We start from the raw sequence: 20,152 nt of genomic DNA on the forward strand, positions 1-20,152 counted from the left end.
GCCAAATTTTTGACATACTCCAAAAATTCTCAGAGTTCTCAGTTTACTCCTCTCATCTTCAGCCCCCTCTATTTCTCAAAGAATGGGAGGTTTCCCATAGTCTTTTTGATGTTAAACTGAACATATATGGAACTGCTGCATCTTTAATGCATCAGTTCTAAAACACAGAATACAACTGTATTTTTCTCCCTTCCTAATCATTTTCTAGGTCAATTTTCAGGCCATTAACCATTTATTAGGGGCAATCCTTTCAATTTCTCCTTTATTAACACATCCTAATTGATTTTAGCCAGTGGGAAAATTAACGAGGATACATCTAGTTTCAGGACATGGCCTTTAAAACATTTTTCACTCCTTGACATAGAAATCAATGACTAAATGCTCTTGTAATCCCAGAAATATACACCTCTCGATATCCCTTGATTCGTGCACATTTTCTTGTTTGTTCCTAGATTGATTTTAACTAGATGCATCTCATCAGTAAAACCTGCATATATGTCCGATGTCACACTAATTGTGTGTTAATCTGCTTCTTACTCTTGAATGTAATGTATAAAAGGAAATGCTTTTCTCAGTCAAATTAACAATAGAAAGTAATCTTTAAGACCCAGCATGTCATCTGATTTCAGAGGCAAGATCAGACTGAATCCTGGCTAGCCACATCTTGCTTGTTCAGTGGGTGTTGGATCATATCATCTGCGGGAGCAATAAATACAAGGATCCCTGCTATTTAGTAGAAAAGAGGGCTAAATAATTAATGCCATGAACACAGAACAAAAATGAAAGACAGCTTGGATTTTTAGTACTCCTCTAGGATTTAAACAGGAACCCAGCTGCAGTGTTAGGTGTTCTTAAATGACATGGAAGTCATGGGTGTATCAGCAATTCTCAGAACGATCTACAGTCTATGTGAAAAAAAATGTAGATATTAATAAGTGTAAATAGGGAGAAAATGTCAACAATTTTTAGAAAGGTTCAAGAAAAACCTTAGCTACTGAAGCATTCTTGTAAGGAAGATGTTGTTAACCAAACTATGACAGCTGATAGTATGGAGTAAGTCAATTCAATGCCACTATCTCGCCTGTGTTCAGAAAAAAATCAAGGAATATGAATATACTCTGGGCCCACAATAAGTGGGGCTTAGAAACATTCTGTCTCTTCTTCCCACCTTCTGCCCAGCCTATGGTGATAGCAAAAAGTCCAAAAACAGACAATTGAGTTACTGCTAAGCATTGGCAACTGTTCTTGGGAACCGAAGGTAATTTGTATAACAAACCCATAATAGCAAATATAATCAAAACAAAAATACTATTATTAGACCAATTTAATGTTGTCTGGAATTTAGTATCATAATACTTCTTTCTACAGTTAATAACAAACTTATCCTTAAATAAAAAAAATCTGAGATTGAAGACAGGAAAGCAAACATTTTCTTCAGTCAGATATCACATTTAGTATGCTCCAGAAGTCAAGTGCAAAGCACAAAAATGTTAGCTGCATCTTCAAAAATAAAATAAAATAATAAATTATATAGCAGAAAGTACAACAATGTTTTAAAATATGAGACAACAATGACACTTTCAGCAGTACATAAAGGCCTACTACTTGTGGAGAAGTGCCAGCTTTTCTAAATTAAGCATCAGGTGTTTAACCAGTACAGGACAGACAGTATTCAAACACGAGTCGGCAAATATGGTCTTGATTTGCATCATGTGATAATGGAGGTTCTGAACCCAATGTGTTACAATTCAGTGTGAAGTTTGTACTACAGAAGTTATTTATACTTGAAATCAGGAAACTGAAATAGCTGCAGCTTACTGTAAATAAAATAAATTCCCCCTCAAAGAGCTGGTTGTTACTTTACATCAGTAACCTATGAGAGTAAAGTCGACTTTCTGAAGAATCACTTGCCTAGGTTAGGTTATCCTAAATGTTGCCGACACCGTTCCTTTTGTTTTCTCTACTTTGTTTAATTGGACATCAGCACCGATCATTTACAGCTCTCTGTGATCATGAGGACAAAAATGTTCTTTATTTAAACAAGAATAGCCAGAATTGTTTAAAGTGATTAAATAACAACTGAAGAACATAAGGGATTATCCACATAGAAACACAAAAATGGATAATTGCAGTTTATTTACAGCATATCTTCAGGGTCTACTAAATATCAATGCATCGTCATGCACATAAAGCACTACAGACAAAATGTTGCTGTCTGTAATCCCCTGGAGTGCTGTTGTAGAAATTGTATAGCAGTCCATAAACAACTGTTGGAATTACTAAATGTTTTGTACAAAGTTTCACAAATCTGGAAAATACAACAGTGAAAGCCATTTTCAGTTTTCATATATCATCAAATAATCATATCATTTATACTGTAATCACTCAACTTAAACCTTGATGTGCTGGCAAGCAAGGAACACCTACTGTATCCATTTTTAATTTTGCACAGCATCAGAAGAAGCAAAAGTGCTACAGTATCTTACAAGCAGGACATTGATCCGAACATTTAAGAAAGCAAAATAGCTGCAGAAAGTGCAATGCAAGCAGAGCCTGTAGAAGATGAACCATTCAATGGATTAAGTCCAGATGGGCTTAGAGGAAATTTTACATTTTCATCTGAATTTTAAGTGCAGTTTGGCTTTCTGTTCCATATATTGAATCTCCTGGAAATAAGCAAAAGCTAATATTAACAAGTGGTAAGTACAGTAGGTCTGATGTCTGGGTAACACAGGTCAGACATGACCAGAAAAAACAATATTACTTTCTCATCTCATTAGATGATGTGATCTCTTAATTTCAGAGAAAAAGACTTAAGTCATGTGCTCAATTCCCCCAAAACAGAAGACTCCCCTGCACCAAACTTGGACCAAAAGTGGCATTTGTATTTATCACATGATGAATATGAAAGGAGTGTGCAGCAACACAATGGTGATGATGAAGGTGCTGCATACTTGACTTCCTCCTCTATTCAGAGTTGCTCTTCAACAAGATAGTTGGGATTGAAGTCACGAAAACTTGGCAGAAGCTGACATTTGGATGGTGGCAAATGGGTGGTAAAGGCGGTGGTGTTGCATACTTCGGTGATAAGATATAAGTGGTGGAGGAGGCTGTGATGCATGAGGGAGTAGTACCCAAGGTATGTGGGCTTGTGGCGGGGGGTAGGAGCAGTGACTTAGTGTCTCGAAAAGTCGATACTTTATGTTTTAACTCATTGAACATTACTTGATATGGGCGTAAATCTTTCTTCATGCAAAACATTGCAGATGTTTCTTTGAGTATCTGATTCATTTTCATTGTAGCTCAATTTGTGAAATGTCCCACATTATTTGATTTTCCATTTACTTTTTCATTGCCAATTGTATATACATACATTTTGCACTGAAATATTTCACGTCAATCACAACCCTACTATATTAAGACTGCATCACCATACTGAAAGTATCAGTTTTATCACTTTGTAGCCTGATCTTGTCAGCTCAGAAATTGAGAAAGACCCAAAAGTTAAGGGACTGTCTCCCTGTTCGAAAAATTAATCACCAAATTAGAAGAGAATATTTTCAGCCTGAGGATTCCACAATAAAGGAAATCAAAATTTCCTAAAATAAACAAGACATTAAACCCTCTATAACACAGTTCAAATGACTTAGCCAGAATCTGGTCTCCGAGACCGATCAGAAAGAGGTGCTCTCGCATGGCACAAGCTTAGAGGAAGAGGAGGGAGATGGTGTTCCTTCTCTCTCTGTCTCTCCTGTCTTCTTCCCTGATCTCCCCCTTTCTTATCTGTCTTTTTATGCTGTTGACACTTCTGATGATTTATCAAAAAGTTAATTAACAAGAGTAAATCAGAAAATTCCCTTTGATCATTTGTAATGACCTGTTTCTCAGCCCACTTAAGGGTAGGTGGCAAACGTTAGAGACAAACACCTCTAATGATTCTTATTGGCTTGAGTAGAGCAATAAAATGTGAATGGCTAAAGACACATTGCCTAGCTGTAATATGATATTTGAATATATTTGTATTTTGAATGGAGTGTGGGGGAGCTTAATGTTATTTTTGCCCCGATAAATCTTCATCTGCAAGTACTGCTCAGAATTACCATTACAGTTGGAAGCACTGGGTGATGCCTCTCTAACCTGTCTTTGATAAAGAATTACCTGCACTGGAGCTCATCACAGGAGAGGGTGGCAGGTAAATTAAACTTTTCCAACTTTTCCAACATAACTGAAAAGCTCATTCACTTAAAAGTTAATCACATTTTAAAATAGATAAGAGATAATTATTATTGTTGTTGTTGATGTTGATGATGATGATGATGTTGCTGCTGCTACAGCGCTGTTTATTTCAGAAGTAGAGATGGGGGGAAGATGTATTCAGCATCACTGCACCAGCACCTAGTGAATTCTTGTGCCAGCACAACATTATACTGACAGTTTTGCTATTACAGTATTTGTTACCGCCTTATTGTATTTTGAAGTGCAAAGCCCTTCATTAAAAATTAAACACTTCTTCAATTACAGTAGTGTAGTGAATCTGCTGCTGTAGTTCAGACTTCGAAGCTATTTCCCCACTGGCATGCTGCACTTCAGTAAATTCAGCAGCTGCTTTCAGCAAGAAGAATTGTGTTGTGTTTCAGGATGATGTACAGCAGCAGGTCAACCAAAATCTCCTAAGCTACAATATACAGTGATGGGATTCCCTGCAAAATAAATCTTATTAGTTTCTTATTTCGTCTTATTGCTATTTTAGTTTTTTTTTTTGTAAATTGGAAATTACAATTGATGCCTTAATATACTGACAAATTTCAAACACTTGACTGAGACTCTTCACTACACCCGAACAGAACCACAGCTAGTGAATTTTCACAGTTTTTTTGTACGCAGGGTCTTCTATTGATAAATTACTGTAATTTTACCTCCACTGACAATGTTTATACACGTTCTAATTGGGTTATATATGGTAGGTTGGATATCTGTCAAATGAATGGGAGATGAAAATTGCCATAAGAAATAGACTGAATTAAACAAATCATCTTGGATAAATACTTTTAAATTAGATTTAAATCTTACAGTTTTCTAATCTTGAATGGTAACCTTTAATTAAGAATCTATGTAATAATATAACATATAGTTTAATCTATAACTCTCTTTAAAGTACAGGAGAATAACATTCTTTTATAACAAACCCAAATGTTCATTAGGAAGTCATGAAAGGCTGACCAGTTTAAAAATCATATTTTGTGACATTAAGGATTTCAACATTAAGATAGAAATTACATTGCATTGCACTTTGAAATTGCTCATAAACCCAAGCAAATTATTGTTATTCATCATCTCCTAAGAAATCATTGCAAGAACTGTCTCTAAATCCAGAGAACAATATAATAAGGGAGATAAAAATAAATCAATCTAAAGATCATATGTGAACAACCAAATTCAGCAGGGACACTTTCTGTTACTGATGAATCCCTTCCTAGAAAATAATTATATTTAGCTGCAAAAGGAAAAAAATGGCCAAATGACTCATCTCTACATTATCTAGAATATTAAAGGCTCTGTTCACAAAGAAAGGGATTAATCTGCTTAATCAAAATAATTGTCCTACTGTTCTTTGTAAATCCAACCAAAAAAAGTTTCTCAATCTTAAGCTTAAAAGATACAGTAGATCTAACTTTGATTTTTCAGATTTTTAAGTTAGTTGTGAGTCTATAAATTATGCACAATCCAGAAAACAATTATGAGCTCAATTTCCTAATTGAGAAGTTATTTTATACATGATTGTATGCTGTGAATTGAGCTGGGTGAACTCCAGCAAACGTTTTGTTAAATAAAGTACTCCAATACATCCACGGTGCTTATAAAAAATACTAATCTATGCTCTACCATTGACTTACAGTACCGTATTTGCCCCTGAAGGGTCAGACTTAGTTTTCCAGCTTTGTGCTTAGAGATACAGTATGTAAGTTTGTCTGCTGTGGCTACAGGATGAAACTGTTCTCCACTGATAGGATTAGCAGTAACCCTCTAAAAATGTTAACTATCAAGAGACATTTCCTTGCCAACAGCACTGCTTACTGATACTCAGTTACACCACTGGCATGGCCTGTTCAGAAGAGAGCTTGTGGCTATTCTCTCCCACCTGTTCCACCAGATGTCACTTGGAAATGATGCATGGATTGATTTAGAATGAAAAATGTCAATAAACCTAGTTATTTTCTCAGCATGAATGACTGGGGTGTTTTTATTATGAATGAAATATTTGGTTTATATATACGGGGTATTATATAATCAATATATATATATTTATGCAGATGCCCAAAAGGAACTCAACACTCAGGCATAATAAAAAAATTAAGTATTGTAAAAATAGTTATTAAACAAAACAAAAAGACTTAATAAAATACTAATTAAACAAAATCACAGAAAATATAAACAAAAATACAAATCAAAATACTTATCACAACAAGTGATAAGTATCAACTGATAGCAAAGCTTGGTTGGTTGTCTCCTGTTGATGGTGTTGGCAAGTTGGTATGTCAGATGTTCAATTGTAAAAAGTCATTGTTTTCCTGAAGTTGTGCCTCTGTAGTCACAGAACTCTGTGGTCTTGCATTGTCCTATTTTGACTATGTGCCAGATAATCCATACTTCCAAATTGGCTTGCAGTGAATTAACTTTTGGTTCAAGGATTTCATTAAGGTATTGCTGAGTAGTAAGGCTGACCTACATGTTTATGATAATGCATACTGTATGCCTTCTTACATCATCTGATACCACCACTTGGCTGGAACAATTAAGCAGTTAGCATAATGGGCACCACAACATCTCTAAACTGGCTCTAAAAGGTTCAGGCATTTTTCAGATCTGGATTATTTCTTCCTAGATTTTCTCAGACTGAAAACTACAGAGATGGAGGAGATAGATGTGACGTTATTGGGACAGCACGGCCATCCTCTTCCTTACAGGATATAGCTTGTTACTGTGGTTTAGCCTTTGGACTGTTGAAGCAAAACAAATCTCATTCTATGGACAGCTGTTTCACAGACAGGCAGCTTTCAATCCAGCAGCCAGGCAACTTTAATTACACAGCCAGAGATGGTTATATTCAGTGTTCTTGAATTAACTGAAATTGTGCCTTTTTGTATGGCACTTACAGGGGTTTCCAAACATCTAATTCCAGCAATTTCATCTCAGCTCAAAATACATAATAAAAGCACCTGACTTTCTGTGATATCACAGAAAAATCGAACACGAAATACTATAAGCCCTACAATCAATCTGAAGAATATTTCAAATGTAAATAACATTATTTAGGTACCCCGTGAGCTATTGATGTGAAGCTTACACTGCAGCATTTAATGTGTGTGAGTGTATACAGTATATATGAAGTGATGCTGGATTCTGTTGGATCCTGAAGCAAATATGTTAGTCTCAGCCCTAAATCAATGGGGATATTTTTGCCTTGTAATTTTATATCAACATATTCTTGATCGCGATCCTGAAACACGAGGTTGCCAGCTGGATTTTTAGATCTACTATATGGTACGAATGTTATATGTGTTTAGATTATAGTATATTTCAACTGTAGTAAGTTATATTCACACAAAAAGGATGGAAATGCAAGAGCTGTAGGTAATGCAATTACAGATTTGACGCTTTGTTGTTCAGCCCTAACAAATTCTACATAAAAATTCTCTGCAGAAAAACATTCATATTTCATTCTGGAGTTTCAATACTGTTATGCAGGAGATGGACACTACAATTTTACAAAGACGCCTTCTTTTTCTCTTAAAGCACATTTTTGCACAATCTAGCATTTTCACTGACAATTATTATATGCAACAAATACCGCATCCGTTTGTGACAAAAGATGCAATAGCATTCACACTCTAAAGTGACGTTGTTGAGCTCTTTCGAATTCACTAAGGTTTAGAGACACAGTACCAGATGGCATTGATTTCACCAGGCTCTCTTCATGCCAACCCAACATCTTCTGTATGAACTCTCTTCAGAACTCAGAGTGAGTGTGGATTCTGAGTGAAGTGCCAAGTACCTTAAGAGAACCTTGCACATCTGCACCATGTAGTCATGCCCGGAAGCTACCAGCTATCACAAGGAATGACATCTGCTATGCCATACCTTAAAGCTCATAAGGCATACTAAATTGTATTCAAGTTCTATATACTTTACCCAGTAGGCGACAGATCAGTTTAATATGCAGCGTTCCTTGATATGTTAAGATTCCTAGCTATTATCCTTTCATTAAGCAGCAGCACACTGTGCACATGGGTGGTCTGGTACTATGGAGTTAATGACAGTGTGAGGCAACTTAGCTGACAAGTTGATAGACTGTTATACTAAAACAGCTGCATAGATAGCTTGTTAATTTCTACTGAAAGTATTAAAATCTGACATAGTGTATTGCTTTAGATACTCCAAGCTAGAGGCATCCAAATCATTTATTCCTGAAAAACTGTGAACTCATTCCGACATGTTCTCTATGGGTTTGACCAGAGATAATTGCAAAAATAATTACTGTGGAATTAAACAGACAAAAGTGTTGCTATTTGTAAAACTTAAAATAAACTCTTGACATCAAAACAAGGAAGGGGAGCAGTACTTTGTACTCAGTCTTTTGTACTCAATAAACACGAGGGGATTCATTTGCTGGCTGAATTTCTTGCAGGATGTCCCATGCACTGTTACTGTATGAGTCTGTGTTATAATTAGAATGTGTTATTTAGCTTCAATACCAGCACATTTAAAATCAGTGAAGACTTTGCTATGCAAGAGAGAGAAAAAAGATACAGTTAATAAATGAGTCAGGTTTGCAGATCTAAAAAGTATAATGACTAAAAAACACTATGGAAGCAAGTAAAACGCAAACATATTTAGATACAATTCAAGACAAGCAATTGGCTGAAGACATGTAATGTAGATTTTAAAAGTGTTCTATAAGTGCTTAATATTACATGAGGGCAGCACAGCACAAAATATAAATACAATATACAGGATGCACTTGAAAGGGCTGCTTATAAAAAAATATTGCCTTTTAAAGAGATAAAAGAGCTTAACTGATTTAGTTATGAACAGAGATGACTATGAAGGCCCCTGATGCAAGTATTCAAATGATCCAAAGGTATCTACAAAGTCAACCCAGTGAACTTCTTCAGAATAAAGAGTGAAACAAACCAGAAGACACAAATCTAAACTAAGTGGAAGTCCAATAAAAACTGAGAACAGCAGCAAATTCATTACATAATGTGTTGTGGGACCCTGGAACAAGCAACTCTGCCATGTTATTAATGCTGTCACCCTTGGCTTTGTCAAGAGACAGCTGGATGGGATTCTTGGATCAGTTCACTTATTACCAAACTGACCCAATGGCCTCCTAGTGTTTGATACCTTTCTTACGTCCTTATAGTTCAATTGTAGGTAGTGTCTGCTTGTCTGTTCTATGGAAGTACTACCACAGCTCAGTTAAATTTCAATTTGAAGAGTACAAATGGAACAGAACAGCAGAAATTGTGGGAGGATGAAGACTTGAAGACTTTTGACAAAAGCCTCACACCTTTGCAAGGATTACAACTTCCAATAATGATCTGATTTATGATTTTATTAAAAAAATCTCAAGGGGCCTATTTAATATTTTATTTATTAATCTTTTAATAAAGAATTTATTATGGTTTGGCAGTTCGTTAGGTATTCCCTCTAATCCTTATGAGCCCTGTAATTTCAGTGCAACGGCATTGTGGGACATATAATTAATACATAAAGTATATGCCCTGCCAGGGAATCTTCATTGACATGCACAATAAGATTAATTGAGCCAATCATACAATACAATTTGCACATGGCTTATTAAAATAAGTGACAAATGTATTTTAAAAGATCAAACAACTATTCTTTAAGATCTGACAAGCTTCTGAAGGTTTCATAGCTTCAGGCAGTTTAATCTAGAGCATCCTTTACACTGTCTGATCTATTGTGCCAAAATCCACTACTGTATGTCTGATTCAGTGACATTACTATAAATATACAGATAAATACATCTGTGAGCATTAAGACTTAAAAAATAAAAATGTTAAGTACAGTTATTATTAGATATTTAATCAAACACTATATGTTATTCCTAACACCAGCTTCAGTACAGGCAATATCACTCTGCAACTCACAACTGGCAACCCACTCAAGCTGAGCTGGTGTGAGCCTGGTCAGTACCTGGATGAGAGACCTCCTGGGAAAAACTAAGGTTGCTGCAGGAAGAGGTGTTAGTGGGGCCAGCAGGGGGCGCTCACCCTGCGGTCCATGTGGGTCCTAATGCCCCAGTATAGTGATGGGGACACTATACTGTAAACAGGCGCTGTCCTTCAGATGAGACGTAAAACCTACTGTAGGTCCTGACTCTCTGTGGTCATTAAAAATCCCAGGGTGTTTCTTGAAAAGAGTAGGGGTGTAACCTCGGCGTCCTGGCCAAATTTTCCATTGGCCCTTACCAATCATGGCCTCCTAATAATCCCCATAAATGAACTGGCTTCATTACTCTGATCTCCTCCCCACTGATAGCTGATGTGTGGGGAGCGTTCTGGCACACTATGGCTCCCTTCGCATCATCCAGGTGGGGCTGCACATTGGTGGTGGTGGAGGGAAGTCCCCATTACCTGTAAAGTGCTTTGAGTGGAGTGTACAGAAAAGCACTATCCAATCATATATACCTACTGTATATATAAATTATTCTATACTGTATATATAAAGCCTTTAGGCAAATTTCAAGAGAATCACATTGCGGTGAGCTGGAGTTATGAAGGTTAAGAATGAATGTAGAGCACTGTATTTATTTAAAGTGTATGATTGTTTTGAAACCAAGTGAATGTTTACAGTACATATTAAGGATGTGAGCTGTCTTGTACTGGATGAAACTGGTTAGACATTGTTCCAAATAAATCCAGTGCAACAGCAAGACATATTTCATCATTCATTAAATCATCTTTGCATGCTTCATGTGCAGGATCATTGTAAGTTATATGCTGTGGGTCTTGTAACTTTCCTTGCTTTACCCATAAGCATATTAGGAAAATGTTTAGGAAATAATCAAAATGATTCAGGAATCATGCATGTATGACCTTATGTCCCATTGATGTGGAAAGCAAAAAAAAAGTTGCTACAAAAGAAAACCAGAAGGCTAGGTGGAATCTCCATCTCCCTATCCCAACAAAAGCACTTTTTTGATCAGAACACAACATCAATGTAAATCTACATACAGGTAATAGCCTTCCCATACATTGTCTTTCCTTGCACTGAAGTGAGATATCTACTCTTGAAATGGTTACATTAAGAGGGTCTTTAACCAGTTCTACTTGAAGCTTACAGCCAGCTCTACCCCCTGGACACCTACTGGGGAGAATCCTGTAATTTAAATCCTACAGATACAGTATAAATGCCCACAAAAGAAGCAGACTTACCAAAATTATATAAGATAATCAAATGCACTCACCTCCAGTGCCCTTGATCTGTTGAGAAGAAGCTTCTCTATATTTCTGGCTGCACTTTCCACGAGCTGACTGGCGTTATTTGTTTCCACACTGTAGAGCTTTCTTTTATCCGTAAAGATCTAGAGAGAAAACAGTGACGCCAGTTTTATAATCCAAAAGTTTCACAAGTTTACTATTACCGGTGATTGGCATGTTTATAAAAAGACATTACATTTCTAGAATTCTGTATACATACCACACTATATTTTTTTTTCTGTTCAAGTATAAACACAATAATGTGTCCTTTCCATCTGACAACCTTATGGGAATCAAGGTCATTTCCTCATTTACTGGACCTTTATTTTATCACTGTAATTACAGGAGAGTGTGTACTGTAACGAATCCAGAGCTTTTTCTTTGAAGAAAAAAAGTTTTTACTTTAAATTTATATACCTTCATATTTTAAAGTATTCTCTAATTTCATCGTTTCATGGTGAAGATAACAATGAATCTAAACTCAAAAACAAGGGATTGAAGATTATTCTTGTAGTCAAGTTGCTACTCTAAAAGCCCCTCGGTAAAGTCTCTCAGAACTCTTATAATACAATTTACATACCAGGAGACTGGACACAATTACTTATCTTTAGCAAACAATGTCTAATTCTGTTGCAGGATCCCATGTCTAAATTCACCAGTGGTGTGTGTAACTCCAGAATGACCACGTCTTTTTCAGTGTTAAATACCGTATTTGCTCATGTCTGTGTAGAAGTCACCAGTTAAGTCTCCATCAAAATGAAGGTACGTTTGGAATCTATCAGGCCTTTAGTGTTAGAGATCTGATTAACACTTTAGATTAGGAGTAACATAGAAGAACTTAAATTTGATCATAATCAGACTCTATTATCGATTAATTAGATGTTGATAAAAACTTTAATCCCAACCATATCCTGAGCCAATACCTCTAAACCAAGCAATGTTTTAATAGATTATTTGTAGATAGTTGTCATGGAGACCTGAACTCAGACTTACGGTATGTCTGTTACCCATGGTGTTGGATCACTTAAATTCCAATTCTTGACTAAATGTACAGTGCCTATCATTTTATTTGATATAAAAAAAGATACAAAAGGTAAATTCATGTTACAGCATTAGCCTCGGGAAGGTACTCCAGCAGTTTCTTGTTTCAAAAACAAAATGTTTTATTGCCCCTCTATTTAGTGGACAGGGAAAACCATTCTGTGACAAGAAACCTTTTTCACTCCCCAGAGTGTGACTTTAATCTGGGAACAGCATGTAAATGCAGGAATACTGCAGGAATACACCTGCATCTCAGGTGTACACAGTGGATTGTGAAGAGATTGTCAAATCACAATAGAACACATTAAGAAAGAGGATTTGCTACAATTCCTAGGGTCTACAGATATACAGTATGTGAGAATTAAAAGAAGTGGAACTTGAATGAGTGCTTTACAGTGCCATAACAGAATTAATTCTAAAAGAAAATTAACATAATTCACAAGAGATGGGAACTAAGGACTACTGTACTGTCTGTATGTACCATAAAGTTTCAGAAGAGGGGTGGATATAACAGAAATACCATTTTGATTCCTTGCTATTTTTATAATTTAGATCAGGGACATTTCATGTTCATCATGACATAAAGCATTTGTTAGATTATACTGAAAGACAAGAATAATTTAATAAAAATAAATGTAATTCAATGATTCATCCCACCCCATTTTAAGATTCAGTACCCATTAAGCAGTACCTGGTGCGGTCATTACATTACATGTTTTTAATAATGCAGTGTTGATCTGTAAATACATAAATAGAATGTAGCCTAAATTTCAAAATCTGCCCAAATAAATCGGGTGATAGGTGCAAAGACTGAATGACCGACAGGAAGGGTAAATAAGTATGGAGTTCAGTTTAAATAGTACAAAATAAAAGTAATTATTAAATTAAAAATCTAATATGAGTTAAAAATGTAAGAATTTGCCCATTCTGTCTTTTCTTCAACTTAATAATGCATATAAACAAATGTACTACATACATTAAAAGCTAAGTATCCTTACGTAAAGTACCCTTAACCCTAAGTCTTCTTCTTCTTCTTTGCATTTTCCCACTTATGTGGGGTCTGCTTGTTTGCACCGATTTTTCCACTTCGTACGGTCTGCGGTGTCTGGGCAGGTGACTTTTGCGAAGCGCATTTTGTCTTTCAGCCGGTCCAGCCAGCGCGTAAATGGTCGTCCATGGGGCCGGCGGCCTTCCACATTCAATTCGAGGGCGGTCTTTGCCACTGATGTGTCATTGCTGCGGAGCACGTGTCCATACCATCGCAGGCGCGATTCCCTCATTTTCTCAGTGACTGGGGCGACTTTGAGTGTTTTTCGCACCTCTTCATTCATGACATGGTCTAGTCTTGTCAACCTTTAACCCTAAGTACCCTAAATTACATACCCTTTTTAGATGTGAGTGAAATCAACAGAGGCAGAGGTGATTCATTTGCAACCAGCTGTGGTTTGGGTCTATAGAACACACTCACACCAGGGCCAGTTTTCCCAGAAGCCAACCAACCTACCAGTATGTCTTTGGACTAAGGGAGGAAACTGGAAACTGGATTACAGGGGAACATACAAGCTTCACACAGTTAGCGGTCCAGGTCTGGAATTGAACCCAAGGCCCCAGCACTACAAAAAAGCAATACTAACCACTGCACCAATGTGTTAATTGTCTAGTCTAGTTAATCAGAATTTGACTGAAGCACTGAAAGAGGATTAGGTGGGAGGGTGGTTATATTAAAGTGATTGAAAGCAATTCCATTAAAATGCTTCTTTTTCCTTATTTGCATACAGTGAAAGTAATTCATAAAACTAATGATAGTAAATAGCTTTTACCAGTATGGAAAATTCCACAACCTCAACTGCTGGCTAACAATGTAGGATTGTCAGCGTGAAAGACTGTCATCTTCACATGATTAAATGTGTCGGTGTCTGACATGCTATTTTTTATCATTGCTTATTTAGTGTACATATATGTTATGTCAGCAAAATACGGTTTTGAAATCTGGGAGTAATTGTTTTCTCTGATGGCAACGCAGGTACAAATCAACTTGACAGAGACAGTTAGCTAAGGTTGTCATCAGAAGAAAGGGGATTTGTCAAATCCTTCAGCTCATCCCTTTCTACCAGAATGTCCAATCCAGTGGCCTTGTATGGTGGCCAGGGACACAGTGCAGTAGAGACGCTGTGTTTTGATGTTAAATCGAGGTGCTGACAAGTTGGAATTAAATATCCTAAGGCGCTTGTCAAAGACGCAGAGGTGTGAACCCCAGTGTCCTGGCTAAATTCCATTCTGGGCTGGTTGAGTTTTGCCCGCCTAAAGTTTTGTTCCATGTGGCTTTTGGAGTAATGAAAGCAATAAAAGTAATTAAGAGCTTAATATCAATCCTACATAATATGCATTGATATTTTACAAAAATCATATTTTATAATACATAGCTAAATCCAATAGTGGAATTTGACTCCCCAGGATTTTTTTCCTGTGAGGTCAAACACTATTTGTTTTTTTTTAAAAAAACAAATTCAGCTATTTAATGCAGATATCAGTAAGAATAACAGTGCTTAATTCCTAGTTTTGAAGGTGCTGTTTTTTAACATGAAGAAAAAAATTTATAGAAAACTTAAAATGTTTATTTTATTTAGATATTTAGTTACATATACATTGACACTTGTTTGCTCTTTTTTATTCTAAAAGTTAGTGTGTATAAAACTTTCTTGCACTCCGTTATTTATAATAACTTAAATTATAGACATAGACATAAATCAAAGGGTGATTTAAGCTAACCATTAGCACAAATTACCAATAGCAATATTCTTTCCTTCCCTGTTTAATATCAGTTACTTTGATCGAGCGTCTTCTTCTGAATAAAGCTCTACTATCACTTTCTTTGTCAAAAACTTCCAGCTGTGGCCACACTTGGCATTTTTTGATTGATTTGGGACATCCAAGGTCAAGTAATCCAATGTCAGGGAAGAATACTTTGCAGGGATACTGTACTGCAGGAGATACAGCTAAGCCAAGCTCCTAACTACTGTACTATGGTCATTAAAGGTTCCATGGCACTATTGAAAGAGTAGGCTATTAAATATGGGGTCCTGGCTCTTGAATTGGACAATCTTGACTACTTAAAGTTCCACCTTAATTCAATTAACTGTGCATGATCTGCTATGTAGTGGGCCTGTTGGAACATATAGGCTCACTCATGTCAGTCAAGACAGGACCGCACTTCTGTGGTGTTTTCCCTACCTTGTGTAATGTGCTTTGGGATTAAAAGAGTTATACAGATACAATGAATTATTATCCTCAGCGCAGTTGTGGTGGCAGTGGAGATGAGGCATAAGTAATTTAATATGTAAGGTGTCTGAGAGGGTTAAGACAGGCAGCAAATGTTTTCCAACATTTCTCATCGCTGACACCTCTACTGAATCGCACTGCCCTGCAGCATAACGGAGATCTGCATTATCAGTGCTAACGAGAGGCTGATTTCCATCACTCGTTACCTTTCCAAAACAAGACCGCGTAGGTATTCAGTTGAACACCATGCTGTGTTAGTGAAGCATTGTATAACGTTGGTCGTCTTCAATTATGACATAGCCCAAGACTTTTACTAAAACAACATGTGTACAATTGGAAATGCAGGAGAAAACTGGATCAGTAAAGGTGACAAATTGTTTTACTTGCATTCAATTGCACAGCAAGGACTATAAACAGGTACTGCCATAAGCCTATAAGCCATTTCATGTTGTTTGACCAAAAGCCGCTGGTGAAACCATGTCGTTATGTTGTCAATAGTGAAGTGGTGCAGAAGGTGGGGTAGACAGAGGGTCAACTTGAACTTATTGATGACTCGTGAGAGAAAGAATGAAGGAGTACTGTGACATACAGTAGGCAGGGCAAAAGCAAGAGTTCTTGGATATCACAACTTTAGTCAGGGAATGGAGGTCACTGGAAAATCACCAGGTGGGTGCTTCATCCCATTATCTATCATGAATAAGGTATTAGTAGAATTTAAGACAAACAAGTAATTTATATAAGCCATATAAACCTTGTATACTGTAGCTGTCATGATGAACTTTCAAATTTGGAGGTAATTTGCTGGATACTGTAGTACACCCTCCAAATGAAGCTCATGGAGTGAAAACCAGTTAAGCTGCCATTAACTGTTGGCTGTAAATAAAACTGAAGATTTTACATATTTCTCTGTCCTGAGAGTCATTTTTACCACAACAGCAGAATCACAAAAATGCAGCAATAAAATAAAATAATCTGCAGGAAGATGTATATACTGTAATGTCTTGACCGTATAGTTATGATTTGTGTGAAGAGATGAAAGAAAATCACAAAATACACCCAAACACATTCCATAGCCTTTTCCTTGTGTGTGGTATTATAGTATCTGTCCAACTTAGATTTATATTCATCATCCACAACCAAACTGAAAAGCTGTTTTGGGTTGCATATCCTAAATACACTAAGATGTTTATAAACATTTTATATGAAAGGCATTTTCTATTTGATTAGGGCAAAAAAGTTTTAAAATAACATTTGCTTATTGTGTGGTCTGTTCTGTACATCTGCTGTGCCAATACTGCATATACAGGGTACCTTATTACCTTTATTAATTGGCCTTACAGTAGTTGTATTATATAGCATGTGTTATAGACCCTAAATTTATGGTAGTCAGAGGGACTGTAATTCAGTTACAATCACTGAGAGCTGAGTTTCTCAACCTTGTACAACTTTCGGCTATGTTCTGACTTCACATTTCCACAAAGTCTGGGTATAAATTAATGTACCTGGAATGGTATTCTGCAGCAGAATATAAAGTGGCCCATCATATTGTAAATTATTCAAGATGCAGTTTTGTGGGCAGGGTGCCACCTTTCTGTTTGATTGCACATCTCAGATGTTCTTTTTTGGAGCACGTTTCCCAAAGTTTTTTAATGTTGCCCGCTTTCAATAAATTATTTTCCACATGCGCACAAGAGCTACTACAGTACATGGACATTACATGTCAAAAGTACAGAACTTGGTAACAAGCCTTGAAGAATGCCATTGTATGCTTTGATCTTGTAACTGGTATTATCTAATACAAATCCAGTCAAATTTTTAAATCCACTTCAGGTGCATTTACTGTATACATTTCACAATGCCCTGTGACAAAAAGGACTAATTTACAGAGTGCAGATAAATAGAATCTGCTTTCAGTTAACCCATACTTGGCTTTCCTCATAATGATATAACAAACAAAACATGCAAAATATTGTGATCTGTGATCAGTTGGTAACTAAACAGACAAAGTCAGACATCGGTTCTTTAAATTTGTTTTGTTGAGCAATCAGTGGTAAACACTCCTTTCTCAGATGACTTGCTGTTGGAATAGACCTGTCATTTATTGCATTTGTTGAGAAATCTTGGGTTGGTTGGATTTTCCAAAGGAATACTTGTACAGACCAATGCCTCTGTTTAATTGTAAATTACAGGATGTTTCTCACTAGTGACAATCTCAGCCTTTCCTTTTGTTTGCTATTGTGATTTTAAATGTTGGTGGATTGTTATCTTTTATATGTGGTTCAATGATAAATTGCAGTTTCTGCAAATTAGTTGCATTTGTCGGGATAGAGCACAATATCTTTGAACTCATCTTTGTCATTATACAGATTTGCACTACTAATTATATTTGTTTTCCAGTGTATAAGTAATCACAGCTTATGTGCTGGTTACCCAGTGATGGCTGAGATCTATAGAGAGATCCACTAAAAGAATATAATGATTAAACTATATCCTAGGAGCCCTGAAGATCACATGGTCAGGAATACCTCCACACCATACTTATGGGGAGTGCAGTCCATGCACAATAACAACAAAAAAAGACTTGTAGAGTTGTTAGTAGTTATTTGAACCCAGTCTCTCATGTAGCTGCTTCCTGAAAGAGGCCTGGATACCAGCTACTAACAGAAGGCTTGGGTGCTTGTTCCACTGTCCCACAACTTTTACAAAAAAGTGCCTCTTTTTCTCAGATAAAAAGGTACGGTATTTTGTTTACTTATTATCATAATGTGTATTATGTTGATTCTTTAAAGTTCGTTGGCTTTTGTAAAAAGCAAATGCATGTTGCCTTGGATAAAGGCATCAGCAAGATATGTTGATCTCATTTTCTTAGATCGATAGCTCCTTGCAGTGTTCACAACCAGAGCATTTAACTTTATGATACATCATCTTTTCTGAGGCCAGCCATGGGGTAATATTTACTGATGTACAAATACACAAAACATAGGGAAAAAAACATAAAATGCTAAATAACCAATTATTTAGTAGCCAAAGGGTTTCTTTATGAGAACATTTAATACTAAAGCTTTTTTGATGCCAAAGTAACTATTTTTTTCAAATCTTCAGTCATCTTTTCATGCTGAAGGATATTCATATTATAGCATTTTAGCCTTCAGGCAAAGACGTGCAACAGTATATTCTACTATGAACAAAGGATGGGTTTGCATTGGTTTCACATCTGAAGGCCTATAAAACGAGTGGAAAGGGAACAAATGACAAATCTTTGAAGTTGTGTTCCCCCGACGGATTCCATTAGGAGTTTCAGTCGAAGGCTCCTAATGGACTTTATTGAAGTGTTTTAACTCACCTGGATAAGGTGCTTTACCCCACTTGCGGTTTCAGCTAAGGTAACAAGCTCCTCCTGCATCTTGTCCACCCAAGCTTTGATCCTGTAAATGAAGGAGAGATTGTCCAGTCAGGTGAACAGCGGGGATATCGAAAGATCATAAGCACGAATGAAACGTGACATTTCATCCTTCGTGTTGTCTTGATGCCCATGGATCTTGCTTTGGCTAACAGCTTCCTTCAGATCAAAGTGTTTTCGTGCTAAAAGGTCAGCATTGACATTCATGAGCACTATATTGCCTTTTTTATTTGTTTATACCCTTTTCTTCTTCTAATGGATGTGCTACATCAAAGAGAGACAAAACAACGTGTTTTTTTTTTATTTTTCTCAGAAGTGTTTCTTTGCTTTTTCTTTTGGTGAACATGCAACTGCAAAAAGTTTTAAAGGAAAGTGGCAAAAGCGATAGTAAGGAGAAAATGAATAGAATTAATTACTGCCACCAAATGAGCTTTCGGTGGGTTCCAAATGTTTTCTGGCATAATTTAATTGAGAAATTCCATGTTAATTTTAAAAGGACATTTTTTAAAGATTTAAAAGCAATAAGAAACGGCCTTGTCGATACTGTAGTTTTTTTTCAAAATTCAAATCCCGTTTGACAAAATCAGAATCACAGGATATGGATGCTTTCACTTACAATCTTTATTTTTTTTAATTCAATTTAACATTGTCCACTTTGGTTTATCATAGGTTGCATACTGCTCAAGTATGTTTAGGAAATAATTGTCAATTAATTAATAACTGTGAAATTCAGGAGGGTTAATGCCAAAGAATTAATTACATCCAGCTTTTCTAAATCAAAATCATTATAATCAGACATTCTGACATTTGTTATATACTGATGGAAAAAAAGAAACGAATACTATCTCATTTCATACTATCTCATTTATAAAGCTTACGTGCTTTCATAAAAAGTTGTCAATTTGTTTTAAGCCCTCTGACCAGC

At 36.3% G+C, this 20,152-nt stretch overlaps 1 protein-coding gene across 10 annotated transcripts in view; it reads right to left on the minus strand.

Annotated features, from left to right (window-relative positions):
• Positions 1-20,152, minus strand: part of LOC102697890 (voltage-dependent calcium channel subunit alpha-2/delta-1) — a 238,143-nt gene that overhangs the window by 184,161 nt on the left and 33,830 nt on the right. For all 10 annotated transcript variants that reach the window (XM_069192581.1, XM_069192580.1, XM_015352221.2 and 7 more), the window contains exons 2-3: positions 19,171-19,252; positions 11,495-11,611 (exon numbers count right to left, since the gene is read on the minus strand). In XM_069192581.1, the coding sequence (XP_069048682.1) occupies positions 11,495-11,611; positions 19,171-19,252 (199 nt within the window). The remainder of the gene's footprint in view (positions 1-11,494; positions 11,612-19,170; positions 19,253-20,152) is intronic.

This window comes from Lepisosteus oculatus, chromosome 7 (assembly GCF_040954835.1).
Source record: "Lepisosteus oculatus isolate fLepOcu1 chromosome 7, fLepOcu1.hap2, whole genome shotgun sequence".
Lineage (NCBI taxonomy): Eukaryota > Metazoa > Chordata > Actinopteri > Semionotiformes > Lepisosteidae > Lepisosteus > Lepisosteus oculatus.